We start from the raw sequence: 11,634 nt of genomic DNA, 5'->3' as shown, positions 1-11,634 counted from the left end.
ACCACCACCAAACATCACCCAGCCATAGTATTATTTATGGGGGTCGGACTTTGAGCTGAAATATAAGAAAGGTCAAAGAATCAAACGGGATGGACCGGGAAATGGTGATGGGAGGGTGTTTTAGACAAGGACTGGGAGCAGGACCGTGTGTGTGTGTGTGTGTGTGTGTGTGTGTGTGTGCGTGCGTGCGTGCGTGCGTGCGTGCGTGCGCGCGTGAGTGCGTGCGTGCGTGCGTGCGTGCGTGCGTGCGTGGTGCGTGCGTGTGTGTGTGTGTGTGTGTGTGTCTTGACTGTGTCACGTCTGACATTTTATAGACGCGTAATTTTCCATTGGTCACAATTGGGGAGTTTTATGTAGTGGTTTCAAGTGAATCGGATGGTTTGTAGTTTCCTCTCCCTCTTATCTTGTTTTTTTTTTGTTTTTTTTTTGTTTTTGCTCTATCTCATGTCCCTCATCTTCTGTGTGTGTGTGTGTGTGTGTGTGTGTGCGTGTGTGGTGGTGGTCAGCCTGTATATGTATTGGCCAACACCCTTGGATATGACCCACTGTGTAGCTGCCGTTCATCACTGTCATGGGCGGAGACGCCATCGCTGACCTATGGATGGTCAGCCAATGTCAACCCAAGCCTCGTGACCTTTTACCGTTGCCCTTTGACTCCAACCCTCGTCCCCGCTCAGTGACTCTTTACAGCCACCAATCCTGATATATGATTTGATTACAGGTCACTATCCATTTCATCCTCTGAGCTACATCCTCTATTCTAAATAACAGCGACATAACATATCAGAGAGCAAATTGGCTAAATTCATCCGTTTTTTTAAAAAGATGGGTGTGTGTCTGTGTGTGTGTTTATGCGTGTGTGTGTGTGTGTGTGGATGGGGGAGGAAGGGGTGATGATGATGTTTCAGCAGGAGATTAAATGGGGCCGGACAGCATCTGTGTCATCATCTCTGCTGCAATATCAGCTGCAGCAACCAAATCATGATGTCATCATGTCAACCAGTCGAGGGGGACACTTTTCTTCTTCTGCACTTTGATTGATTGTGTGAGATAATCATCTTAACTAGACTCCTATTACAAAATAAAAGCACTTAAATTTGGTAAAGAAAAAAAAAAAGATAGCAGAGTGTATTTTTTTTAACTTTATGATATGTGGATGTATGTTTTACTTGACTGCGATGGTCGTCCACATGATTACTGTGTGTGTGTGTGTGTGTTCTGAGCGTGTTTATAAGCAAGCGATGAAGCAGGGGGTCAATCAGTCATACGTGGAGGAAATGGGGCAATCTGGGGCCGGGTGTCAGGGGAGTGATGGATTTTAATGCTGCGATTGTAGTTAATGGCTCTTTAAATTAAATCGAGATTAAACGTCTCTGGCTGCAGTCAGAGCTTGTATGTACTCTGAGCAAGTACCCCCCCCCCCCCAAACACTCACTCTTCATCTTCTCCATCCTCATCCTCCCCACTCTAAGACTTTCTCCCCTCAACTTACTTCAACAAACACATACGGTGCAGTAATGGATATTCCATGCAACAAAGTCATGTTCAAGTCAATGTGTATACATTTTGTGTACATAAACACATGTGATTACTGCGCTTAGTTACTCAATCCTCATTGCTCGTGTTTATCTTTTAGATATATTGAGTTAGTTTAAAAAACATATTTCTTCAAGTGTAAGGTCAATCAGTTTTGATGCAGTGTGACACTCACATCTAATTCCATTTGCTCCTTTCAAAGTCACAATATTGGGACAGCGAGTTATAATTGGGCCCATACATTCTGCCGAGGCAGTATGGATTAATTCAAGTATGCTAATGTAATTCAATTTGATACAGTTAATCTTGTACTAATGCAGATTGAAGGATGTGAGGCGCAATCAAATACCTCTTAGCCCTTTAATTTGCATCTGAGATTTTTAAATAAAATTAGTCAATTTGTAATTTTGTGACCTGGCCCTTAATTAGTTTATTCATCACTGCAGTTAACTCCCCATCAGGAGTATCGGAGAGAGATGGACAGAAAAAGAGAGAGGCTGAGGGAAAGAGACTTATTTATCTATTCAGAATGAGAACACTCACAACATCAATTTGTCTCTCATTTAATAACCAGCTTCATGGTGAATCATGTGCTGTTTGAGAAAGAGCTTTGGACTTGTGATTGGATAATTAACTCGAGGCTGGTGGGATCTGATCAAACAGCTGCATACTAGATGTCTACATGCTATGCCTTTTATATTTTGTATAACTTTCACCGATACAGGTTGTAGGTTCCGGATTGAAGCTGTTCATACAACACTTCTCTGCGTTATTTATCATTATTTTTCATTATTTATTATTTATCAAACCTGTTGCAAATCAACTGACAAGAAATTTCAAACTGACTTTTGAAGTGACTGAAAAATCAAATGTATAGATACATTTTTAACTTCTGGCTTCCTGCCTGTTAACAATGTCTACATATTATTTGTGTGTATTTATGTGTTCTGTAAGTATAAGGCTGCAACTAATGATTACTTTCATTATAAATTAATTTGGATATTATTATTATTATTCTCTATAAAATGTATAAATCAAACTTACATTAATGCAGTCAAATTGCTTGTTTTGTCCAACCAACTGTGCAAATCCTGCAAATCCTAATTTATATATTATAAGAATGCATCATATTTTGTGTGCAAACAATCTTAATGCGCACAGTAAATTGTAGCTGTAACTGTCAGAAACTGTAAATGTAGTGGAGTTAAAAGTAAAAATGTTGCTAAGTATAAAATATCATCAGGCTGACCTGTTTTAGTTACGAACAAGTGCTTCAAAACTGTACCTAAGTGTAGTACTTGTGTAAATGTACTTACTTTGTAACTAAGTACTTCTCCTACTACTCCTGATCTATTCACTGACAATCATGTTTATCTGTATCTATTCATCAACAACTTGTGAAAGTGAGCAACTTTTATTCAAAAGTTTCATTTATTTGAAACCTTTAAAATTTGATGGATGAAAATTGAACTAAAAGTTTCTGATGGTGTTGAAAAATGTAAAATATGAAACTGCTCTCAGGTAGTGGACATTGTTACTTCTATTCCATAAATCATTTGATGCTGTTACTTTAATTTGCCTCATTATGACAGTTGAAGCCTCTGTAATGTCAAAGTCTTCCACTGTCATGCTGAATTGAGTCTCTCTGTTCTGCAGTGCAAGTGGTCCAGAAAGGGATTCATCAGAACTCGATGGGCCCTGGCTGACTGGTGAGTTTTATTAATAAGTCCTTTCAATGACGCTTCCCACCTCATATCTGTTCAACCTTGAATCATTACAACTGTATCATTGAGATTAGAGATGAACATCTAACCATGTGAGTCCTGTCTGGCTTTGCCCAGAAGCCACTGCAGGCTGTGTGTGCTGTGGTTACCACAGACACACAGACACACACACACACACACACACACACACACACACACACTGAGTTACATAGCTGAATCCTCTCCGGATAGTGTCCCACAGCAGCAAGCGGCGATTTGATTACACGTAATCATGTTAGTCAAGCAGTTGCATATGACAGATGACAAAAAACATTACATGCAATTGAACCTGTATGGGATGAATACAAACGCTGGCTTCCAGTGTGCAGAGCAGGGAATAGAAGGGGGGGTGAGCAGGCTGAGGGGGGGAAGAGACAGGGATCGTAATCTAATAGAGGGATGACATGAGAACTAAAGAGCTGAAACGGTAAGCATTTAATAGGGGCATGACGTTTGACAAGAGCAGCAGAAAGAGAGATGCTGGTGAAGAATAGGGAGATCAGATCAGAGATGGGATAGACAGAGATAGCGAAGACCGTGCATGTATTCATCTGTTCAGGATGTCACTGCAGAATAAACCCCCTTGAGATAAGAGCAATTCCTCTGGGTCACCCTGCTGAACATTATACTAACAAAACACCCCAGATTGGCAGGATGAGCAGGGCGGTGTTACACTGTACATTGAGCTATCTTGCTTTTCCCTGACAGGACAAACTGAAAGGAAGCTGAGTGTTTTCACTGGTAGATATACATATATGTTCACAAGCTTGGGTTGTTACTCTGTCAGGACAGATAATGATATTTAAATAATGTTTAGCAAGTTGTACATTTCAGAAATATACCGCTAGTAGAGTAAGAAAAACAGTTTTGTCACTTGGAAATAAACTTCAAATATTAATATTCTACATATTTATGTGGTTCTAGGGGAAGACGCTCACTCACACTTTGTTCTTTCATCCTAGTGCCTTTGATCTGGTCAACATCCACCTTTTCCATGATGCTTCCAACCTGGTGGCCTGGGAGAAAAGCCCCTCAGTCTACTCTGGGACCAGGCAGAAGGCCCTTGGCTACGTTTTAGACAGGTTTGTACGCACTGGACACCACCTCTGTTGCTCTTATGTTTTCATCTACCCACTACATCCTTGACAGATCAAGGGAAGAGACTAACTGTGTCTTCTATGACTAGATGTTGTCAGACTTGTCACTGTTTAAAGTGTTTGCTGGACTCACTCTCTGTGTAAAGTGTCTACTCTTAATTGAGAAGCATAATGAAATGAAATTAAGCAGGAATGCTTCTGCTTTGTTGGCAGTTTTTCAGATGACCTGTGAAATGTTGTTAATATATTTGGAAGGTAATAATGTCTTATAAATAATAATAACACTTATATAACAATAATAATAAAAGTTGTTCAGATTTATAGACTATTTAATGAAAAACTCTGACTGAGAAAGAACCAGAAAAAGCAGCTGACTGCTTGATCTGACTTTATTTGTGATGTCTTGTCCAGTCTTCATCAGGTAAAATTCATATGGACAAACAGCACCAGTACCATATATACATACATATATATATATATATATATATATTTTTTTTTTTTTTTTTGGAAGACATATATATAAAGAAATATATGTAAAGAATGTGAATTGCATTTAAAGAAAAAGGTAGTAGTAGCTAGTCACAAATCCGCATTTTGTCTGAAGTGACAAAACCTGTATTTATATTGTAAAGGATGATTTGAGTGAAACTGAACAGGAGAGGTACAGCAGAGAAGGATTCAGTCCTAGACCAGTGGGATTACATCTGTCTGTGGAAGTAGGGGGTCTTACTCACTACACGGTCTGTGAGTTCCCAAGTCTTTTTTATCTATTCTTTTTCTGTCCTTCCCTCTAACTCCTTCTTACTTTCCAACATTTTCTGTTTTTTTTGTGTGATCTAATCCTATATTCATCCTCATTTCTGTCCCACTACTGTTAAATGGAAGAAAGCTACACGTTTGTCTATAACACTTTGGTCCAGAGCAAGATATCTCAAAAAATACTTACAAAAAAATTGATATGAAATTTAGCATTGATTGTCCTGGTATCCAGAATGAGTCGGATTTTCTGGTCCTCAAAGGATGAAACTGAATTTCATTGCCATGATATTTCCCATATTCATTCTGCCGAGAGAATGAACTCTTTCCATTTTGGACGGTGCATGAGTTCAGCCCTCGGGTCTGTTTGTCAGCTTTGCAGACTAGATGTGAAAAATGATTTCCCTGATATCAATTAAATTTGCTGTAAGTGTTTATAGTCCACAGAGGATGAACCTTTAAGTTTTTGTGCCTCTGTTCCTATAGCACCAACATCAGGCAGAAATGTCCAAATCTATTTGAGTTGTATTGTTATTTAATAGGCAGTTTATGCTACATTTACATTTGTGCTCCCAAGAGGATCAACCATTAGAATTAATTAAACATTTTTAATTACCCTGGCGGGGGTGTGGGAATTCTTTAAAGTAATGGTAAAGATTTTTTCAGTCTGCACTGAGTATAGCCAGCCTCCATACAAACAGACCAGGCTATCTATTCATAGGCCACGGTAATGTGATTTATGGGATATCCATTTGCAGCGGAGCAGAATGATAGAGTACATGGTGCAACCCCTGCTCCCTACCTGGCCATGCTAACACAGAATAAAAGCCCAGTACCAGCCTTGCGGCAGGTGACCTCCCATTCAAATAGCATCAGAATGCACGACATGGCTCCCCGCCACCTCGACTTTGAATAACTACATGCATATATGGGTGGCATACATTATCTCCAGGCTTTCTGATGTGCATGAATTATGAGGCACTTTTTAAAGTATCCTCTCCAAGGCCATATTTTACCTGTGCTTCATTCTTGATTTGATGAAAGAATGGTCCGCCTTTAATGGACAGGGAAGTGGGAGTGTTTTTCAAGAATATGGCAGCTTTTGCTATTTTTATTACGCTGTAACTTACCTGGATTTACTGGCATCATGAAGTTTGAAAAGGACCTCTGTTGTTGCTTACATTCAAGTGTTTTCATTGTATTTCCGCTGCTTTCATCATGCTTTTGCAAGTTGATTTATTTTTAAAGGTTCCCTTGTAAATACACCTAATAGCAGAGTCCCTCAGTTTTCGCTGGGTGGCTGAGGGGATTGAATTGAAATTGTGTTGGCTGAGTTGCAGTTTCCATGCTCCCTCTTTCTAAATCCCCTTGTGTTGGGATGGTAACCCTGTTGTTACTTCTGGGCCATATCATTTAAAGGTTCTTTTTTGACAGGGGTGGGGATGAGGGGTAAGTGGTGAGGCAAGGTGGTGGTGGGGAGGTCGTTATATGTTCCGGCTACCCTGGTATTCCTTGCTAGGGGCACAGGGGTGGGATAGTGGGGGCATCGCGCCTCAGTCGCTCACTTTGGGGGAAACTGTCGGGCCCAGATCCGGAGCACCGAAGTGAGAAAAAGCTGGCGGTGCAGAGGGAAGGGAGGAGGAGCACAAAGGGTGCTTGGGCTCTGTAAAGGGCAGTGAATAATGGGTCGGTCCTTTCACAGAGGCTGCTAACCTTTTGGCAGCCACCAGCAAACTCCATTCTCCTCTGTCGATCTGGGAGGACAATGTGCCCAGGCCAGGCTTTGAATGAAGCGCTACCACCAACAGTGTTCCCATTCAGCGGCTGGTTGGGAACCATCTTTTTGGCTATTGTCCTAACTCTGACTCCTACCCCCAGAAAACAGAGCAGGAAAAGGGACAGGGGGAATATCTAAAGCCAAACTCCCCCCTCCTTCCCTCTTCTCTCTCCTCTCTCCCTCTCTGAGCTCTAATCTCTCATTGCGGAATGGGAGAGGAGGGGAGGGGTGCTGCTGAACACACCACCAGCCAAGATCCATGAGGCAGCCGGCACAGGAGCTGATCACACAGCAGTGCTGGGGACAGAGCTCTGCTGCCGGGCATCAAACTTCAGCCTCCATCTTATCTGGGGCCCAGGCCTAATAATGCAGCTTGCAGCCCATTGAGAACACATCTGATAAGCCTTTTCCTCTGTGGCCCTTTTAACTGCTAAACGGTGTTTATCTCCAAAGTGCTTCAAGGCCTCGGGGGAACAATGCTGAGAAGGAACAGCGTTTAGCCGGCCAGACCTCACTATTGAGTCACATCAAAAAAGCACTGCTCTAAAGCCTGTGCTGATGTGTGGGCCACTTCCATGAGAGCAAAGCAGGGCTCTGCTTGAAATGCTTTCCCTGCTTGTTTTCCTGTCCTTTGAAAATGCACATATGTGTTCAGGGCTGCATCAAGCATTATTTACGTTGTTGACTCAGCTATGCCTTGATGTACAGAGATCATTGTTTTATAATCATGGCAAGGTTTAATTGATTTTGTGTGCACACAATGTAAAAAAAACTCACTATTTCTTCTTTATTTTTTAAGAATATTATTGAATCTGACACATACTGTTGTAAAGGGACAAGATACTAGAGTATGCAGTAAAATGTATGCGTATTTATTTTAATCTGCCCGAGACAGCTGATGTAATGGAAGTGATAGTGTTAACCCCGGCCTCTCTAGAGGATGGAAAACATGGCTGCTAAATGAGCCTGTGAAATGATAGCATGAGATAAAATCAACAGTTTTTTTTTTCTTTTTTTTTTCGTCTTCCTTGAAAAAAAATCGCTTTTGTGTATTGGCATTTGTTTCTTTTTTCCAACCCCCATTCAGGGTGCCTGGTCCGGTTCAGGGGAGAACAGTTTTACATTACAACTGTGAAATCCTGGCATAAAGGCGTCCTTTGTGGCACGCCATTATTTTCACACAAATATAGTCCATTGTCACAGTGCTGAAGTTAATTTGATCAACATTGGGGACATTTAACTGTTTTGTTCGCTGAAAAGACTTGTTTCATGCTCATTTTCGGGGCATTGAAAAGCAATGATTGGCAGAAAAATAATGTTGCCGTTAACAATTCAAAGCAATTAGTTTCCCATGGGGAGGCAGTGGGCCGCACTGGCCACCACACAGCGATGCTTTGTCATTTTATGGACGGTCATCAGTCAACTGTCAGAGTGTCTCAAAGAGCCCTCCAATCTAAATGTTTCCCTTTAGGCTTTTCCCAGAACAACAGGCTGAAAGAGGGGAGAAAGGCCGGCTAGTTTCCAGCCAATAGACATGTTGAGCTGCAAGAGGGAGGACTGGATAATCATAGGGAGATCCTCCATAAAGCCTGAATGAATTTATTAAAGAGACTAGTGTGTGCATGTATGTGTGCGTGCGTGCGCGTGTGTGTCTATGCATGTATATATGCTAAGCGATCGCATTTTCCAGTGCAGCGTCCATGTCATAACACGTACAGTACAATACAATACAATTCCATTTTTTCTGATTTGTTTATATCTGGTATCTAAATGAAAAGTAGGCACTTGTCTGGCGATACACGAATTACACTGTAACAATGTTTTGTGTGTGTGTGTGTGTGTGTGTGTGTCCAGGTGACCATGTGAATGTGTTTGTGGTGTCACTGTGAGATGCTGAACTGCCTTCTCACCCTGGGAGGCCTCCAGGAGCAGAGGTTAATCTTCTCCAGTGTCTCTCTGCTCACAGAGCTGTTTATTACACACACACACACACACACACACACACACACACACACACACACACACACACACACACACACACAGAGTGCAGCAGTCACTGTGAGACAGGGTGAGGGACATACAGACATCACCATTTCTTTAGCACCTGAAAAGAGCTCATGTTCCCACAGTTTGTATTTATCAGTGTTGCCAGAATTGTAACTTGTAAGTTAATAAGAAATTTAATATTCACATTATGAAGCCAGTATCGTGGCACGCAGCTGAAGTAATCAAGTGGAGTGTTTCCCAGGATTCCCAAGGAGACAGGTTTTGATGTTGGTTGGCTGCTCATCATTTTATCAGCTGCTACTGGCTCGCCTGAAATAACCTGTCTGGGAGACTGGGGCAAATAACCCCCCCACCCCCCCACCCCCTATTGTCCATGTTCCCATCAGCATCAGTTCATGGTAACTGGATAAGACTCAATTCATTTTGATATTTAATTTTGGTGCATTTCATCTTTTTAGGAAAACACACCATATGAGATCAATATAACTTAAAATAATAAAGTCTCATATCTAGATTTGGACACAAGGTATTAAGATTACATAATAATTCAGAATCTAGTTGATGCTTTACTTTAGCGTGAATTCCCTAACAAATTTAAAAGTAATCAAATGACCAAAAGCCAGTTGACACACAGGGAACCTGGGGCTATTGGGAACGCTGGAGGTCTGGGACCGTGAGGAAGTTGCCAGCTTTGCCCAGCTGGTAATCCAGCCTCGACTACAGGTGGTGTGTCATTCACTTCCTGAAATTATAGAATAATGTGCTATCCAGTCCATTTCATACAAAAGTCCATGCAGTGAAGATTCAGCAGACACTTTGCAGGGACAGTCAGAGAAAGTGTTGCCGCCTGCTCTGCACGTTATCCCATAAGTCGGCTCTACCTTTCCGTCTTCCCCATCTTGAGAACGTGTAGAAAGTGCTGTTAGTTTGACCCAACTTATTCGTTAACCTCTGTGTGACCGCTGCAACATCCTTGCACCCCCTCAGCACCACATCTTTCCTGTGTGGTGTTCTCGTTGGGATGGGCGTCTCTGAGGAGCCGGGGTGCTAACAGGGGGACGAGGGGAAGGCTGTCCTGCAGTGTCAAAGGTCCTGTCAGGCGCCACCCCAGGCCCATTCAGAAAGACGTCACCCAGCACATTCTTCACAATGTTAACATTCTCCCAAATTCTCAACATTTACTTACAATGGATGACTGCGCTCAGCCCAGCCATTGTGTGAAAAGTCGAATCTGACCGGCCAACTTATGGTAAGTCATCTTGTCAATATAATCATGACATGGCCCCCAGTTTCACCCTCATAATCCCGTATAGACTGTCTATTATGGTTCAGTTTAGCTGTCAATCATAGTGTATAATCTGCCGAGGAGTCAGCGAGAGGCTGAGGCTGCTGTGACGGAGAAAGATTTAAAAGCAGGCAGGAATTGTTTAGGTCTACATGAGTGTTATCTGTGATTTAGAGGCTGTCAGTGTCTTTGGTGCAAAAACATTTTTTTTTACATGTTTGTTCACTGCTATGACAGAATGTTTGTCTGTGGGAGAAAAGTAGAATCAGAGAGAGAGAATGTGACGTTGTTGCTTTGTGCTGGTGGTTTAAGGAGCCTGGGAGCAGAGTCAGAGACTGTGTTATAAATTAGTGTCTGACCCCTGTCTTTGTGTGGCCCCTAGGAAGGCCTGACGAAGGCCCCAGCCCAAACCTCAGTGAGAACGGCCCTTGTGAAGAGCTTCTTTCAGGGGTGTCACTGCGGGATGAATTGGCCAGGAGAAAGCACGTTTATAGACTGTGTAAAGGAGTGCGTCTTTGTGGGAGAATGTCACTGACACTGTAACAGTTTGCGTGAATGAAGTGTGATGACGAGGCTAATGGAGGCCCCTGCCAGGGGTGAGGGTCAGTGAGGGGGGCCCCCCAGGCTCAGGGACCCCCCACCCGCAGGCCCTTTTCACGCCCAGTAGCTGTAGGTAATGTTGCAATTCTTCGCTCCTCCCCACAAAGGCCAAGAAAAAAGTAAACTTTCACACCAGTGGGTCACCATGAGTGCTTTAGGAAATGATCGTGTAAACACAGTGTTACCTTCTGACCTGTGGCTGATATCTTGGAGCAGCAGACAAAACAGCCAGGCTGCGGGTATTAGACATGGCTGTTAGCGGGATAAAGCTACAGGACGTTGAGGAGAAAGACCTCCAGGCTCTGGAGAAACACACATACACACTCTTCCTCCCTCTCCGACTTTTCAACTTCTCTTCTTATTTTGTGAGACTTCCCCACTCTCTTCTTCTCCCCTGTTCATCACCATCTCTTTTATTTTTTGTATTGTGTCATTTTTGTGTCATTGTCTGATTGTCTCAGATTACTACAAAGTAAAAGTAAAGGTTTAGTCAGTTTACCTTTGGCTTTTATTTTGCACTCGCCACAGCAGATGTGGTAAATTCTCTATCAGCACCAGGAGTACATGAGTTCCCACGCCTGTAACAACTGCATTGACGTGTATGTTCAGTCATTTTACTGCCCTTCATTCAGGACAACAGGATAAACTGGCCACTAACCCTGTTTAAATAGAGCTGAGTCTCTTAGCACCAGAATGTGAAGTCATTAATGACATCAGTCCCAGTTTGAGTGTATTAACAAGCTACTGCACACACACACACACACACACACACACACACACACACACACACACACACACACACACACATACATA

At 42.4% G+C, this 11,634-nt stretch overlaps 1 protein-coding gene across 2 annotated transcripts in view; it reads left to right on the top strand.

The window, feature by feature from the left end:
• Positions 1 to 11,634, top strand: part of inpp5a (inositol polyphosphate-5-phosphatase A) — a 137,713-nt gene that overhangs the window by 84,957 nt on the left and 41,122 nt on the right. For both annotated transcript variants that reach the window (XM_023425875.2, XM_023425876.2), the window contains exons 7-8: positions 3,193 to 3,245; positions 4,262 to 4,381. In XM_023425875.2, the coding sequence (XP_023281643.1) occupies positions 3,193 to 3,245; positions 4,262 to 4,381 (173 nt within the window). The remainder of the gene's footprint in view (positions 1 to 3,192; positions 3,246 to 4,261; positions 4,382 to 11,634) is intronic.

Source organism: Seriola lalandi, unplaced genomic scaffold (assembly GCF_002814215.2).
Source record: "Seriola lalandi dorsalis isolate HSWRI2012SDOR001 ecotype SW California unplaced genomic scaffold, Sedor1 jcf7180002054795, whole genome shotgun sequence".
In the NCBI taxonomy this organism is placed as follows: domain Eukaryota; kingdom Metazoa; phylum Chordata; class Actinopteri; order Carangiformes; family Carangidae; genus Seriola; species Seriola lalandi.
This window is presented reverse-complemented; position numbering and strand designations above follow the sequence as displayed.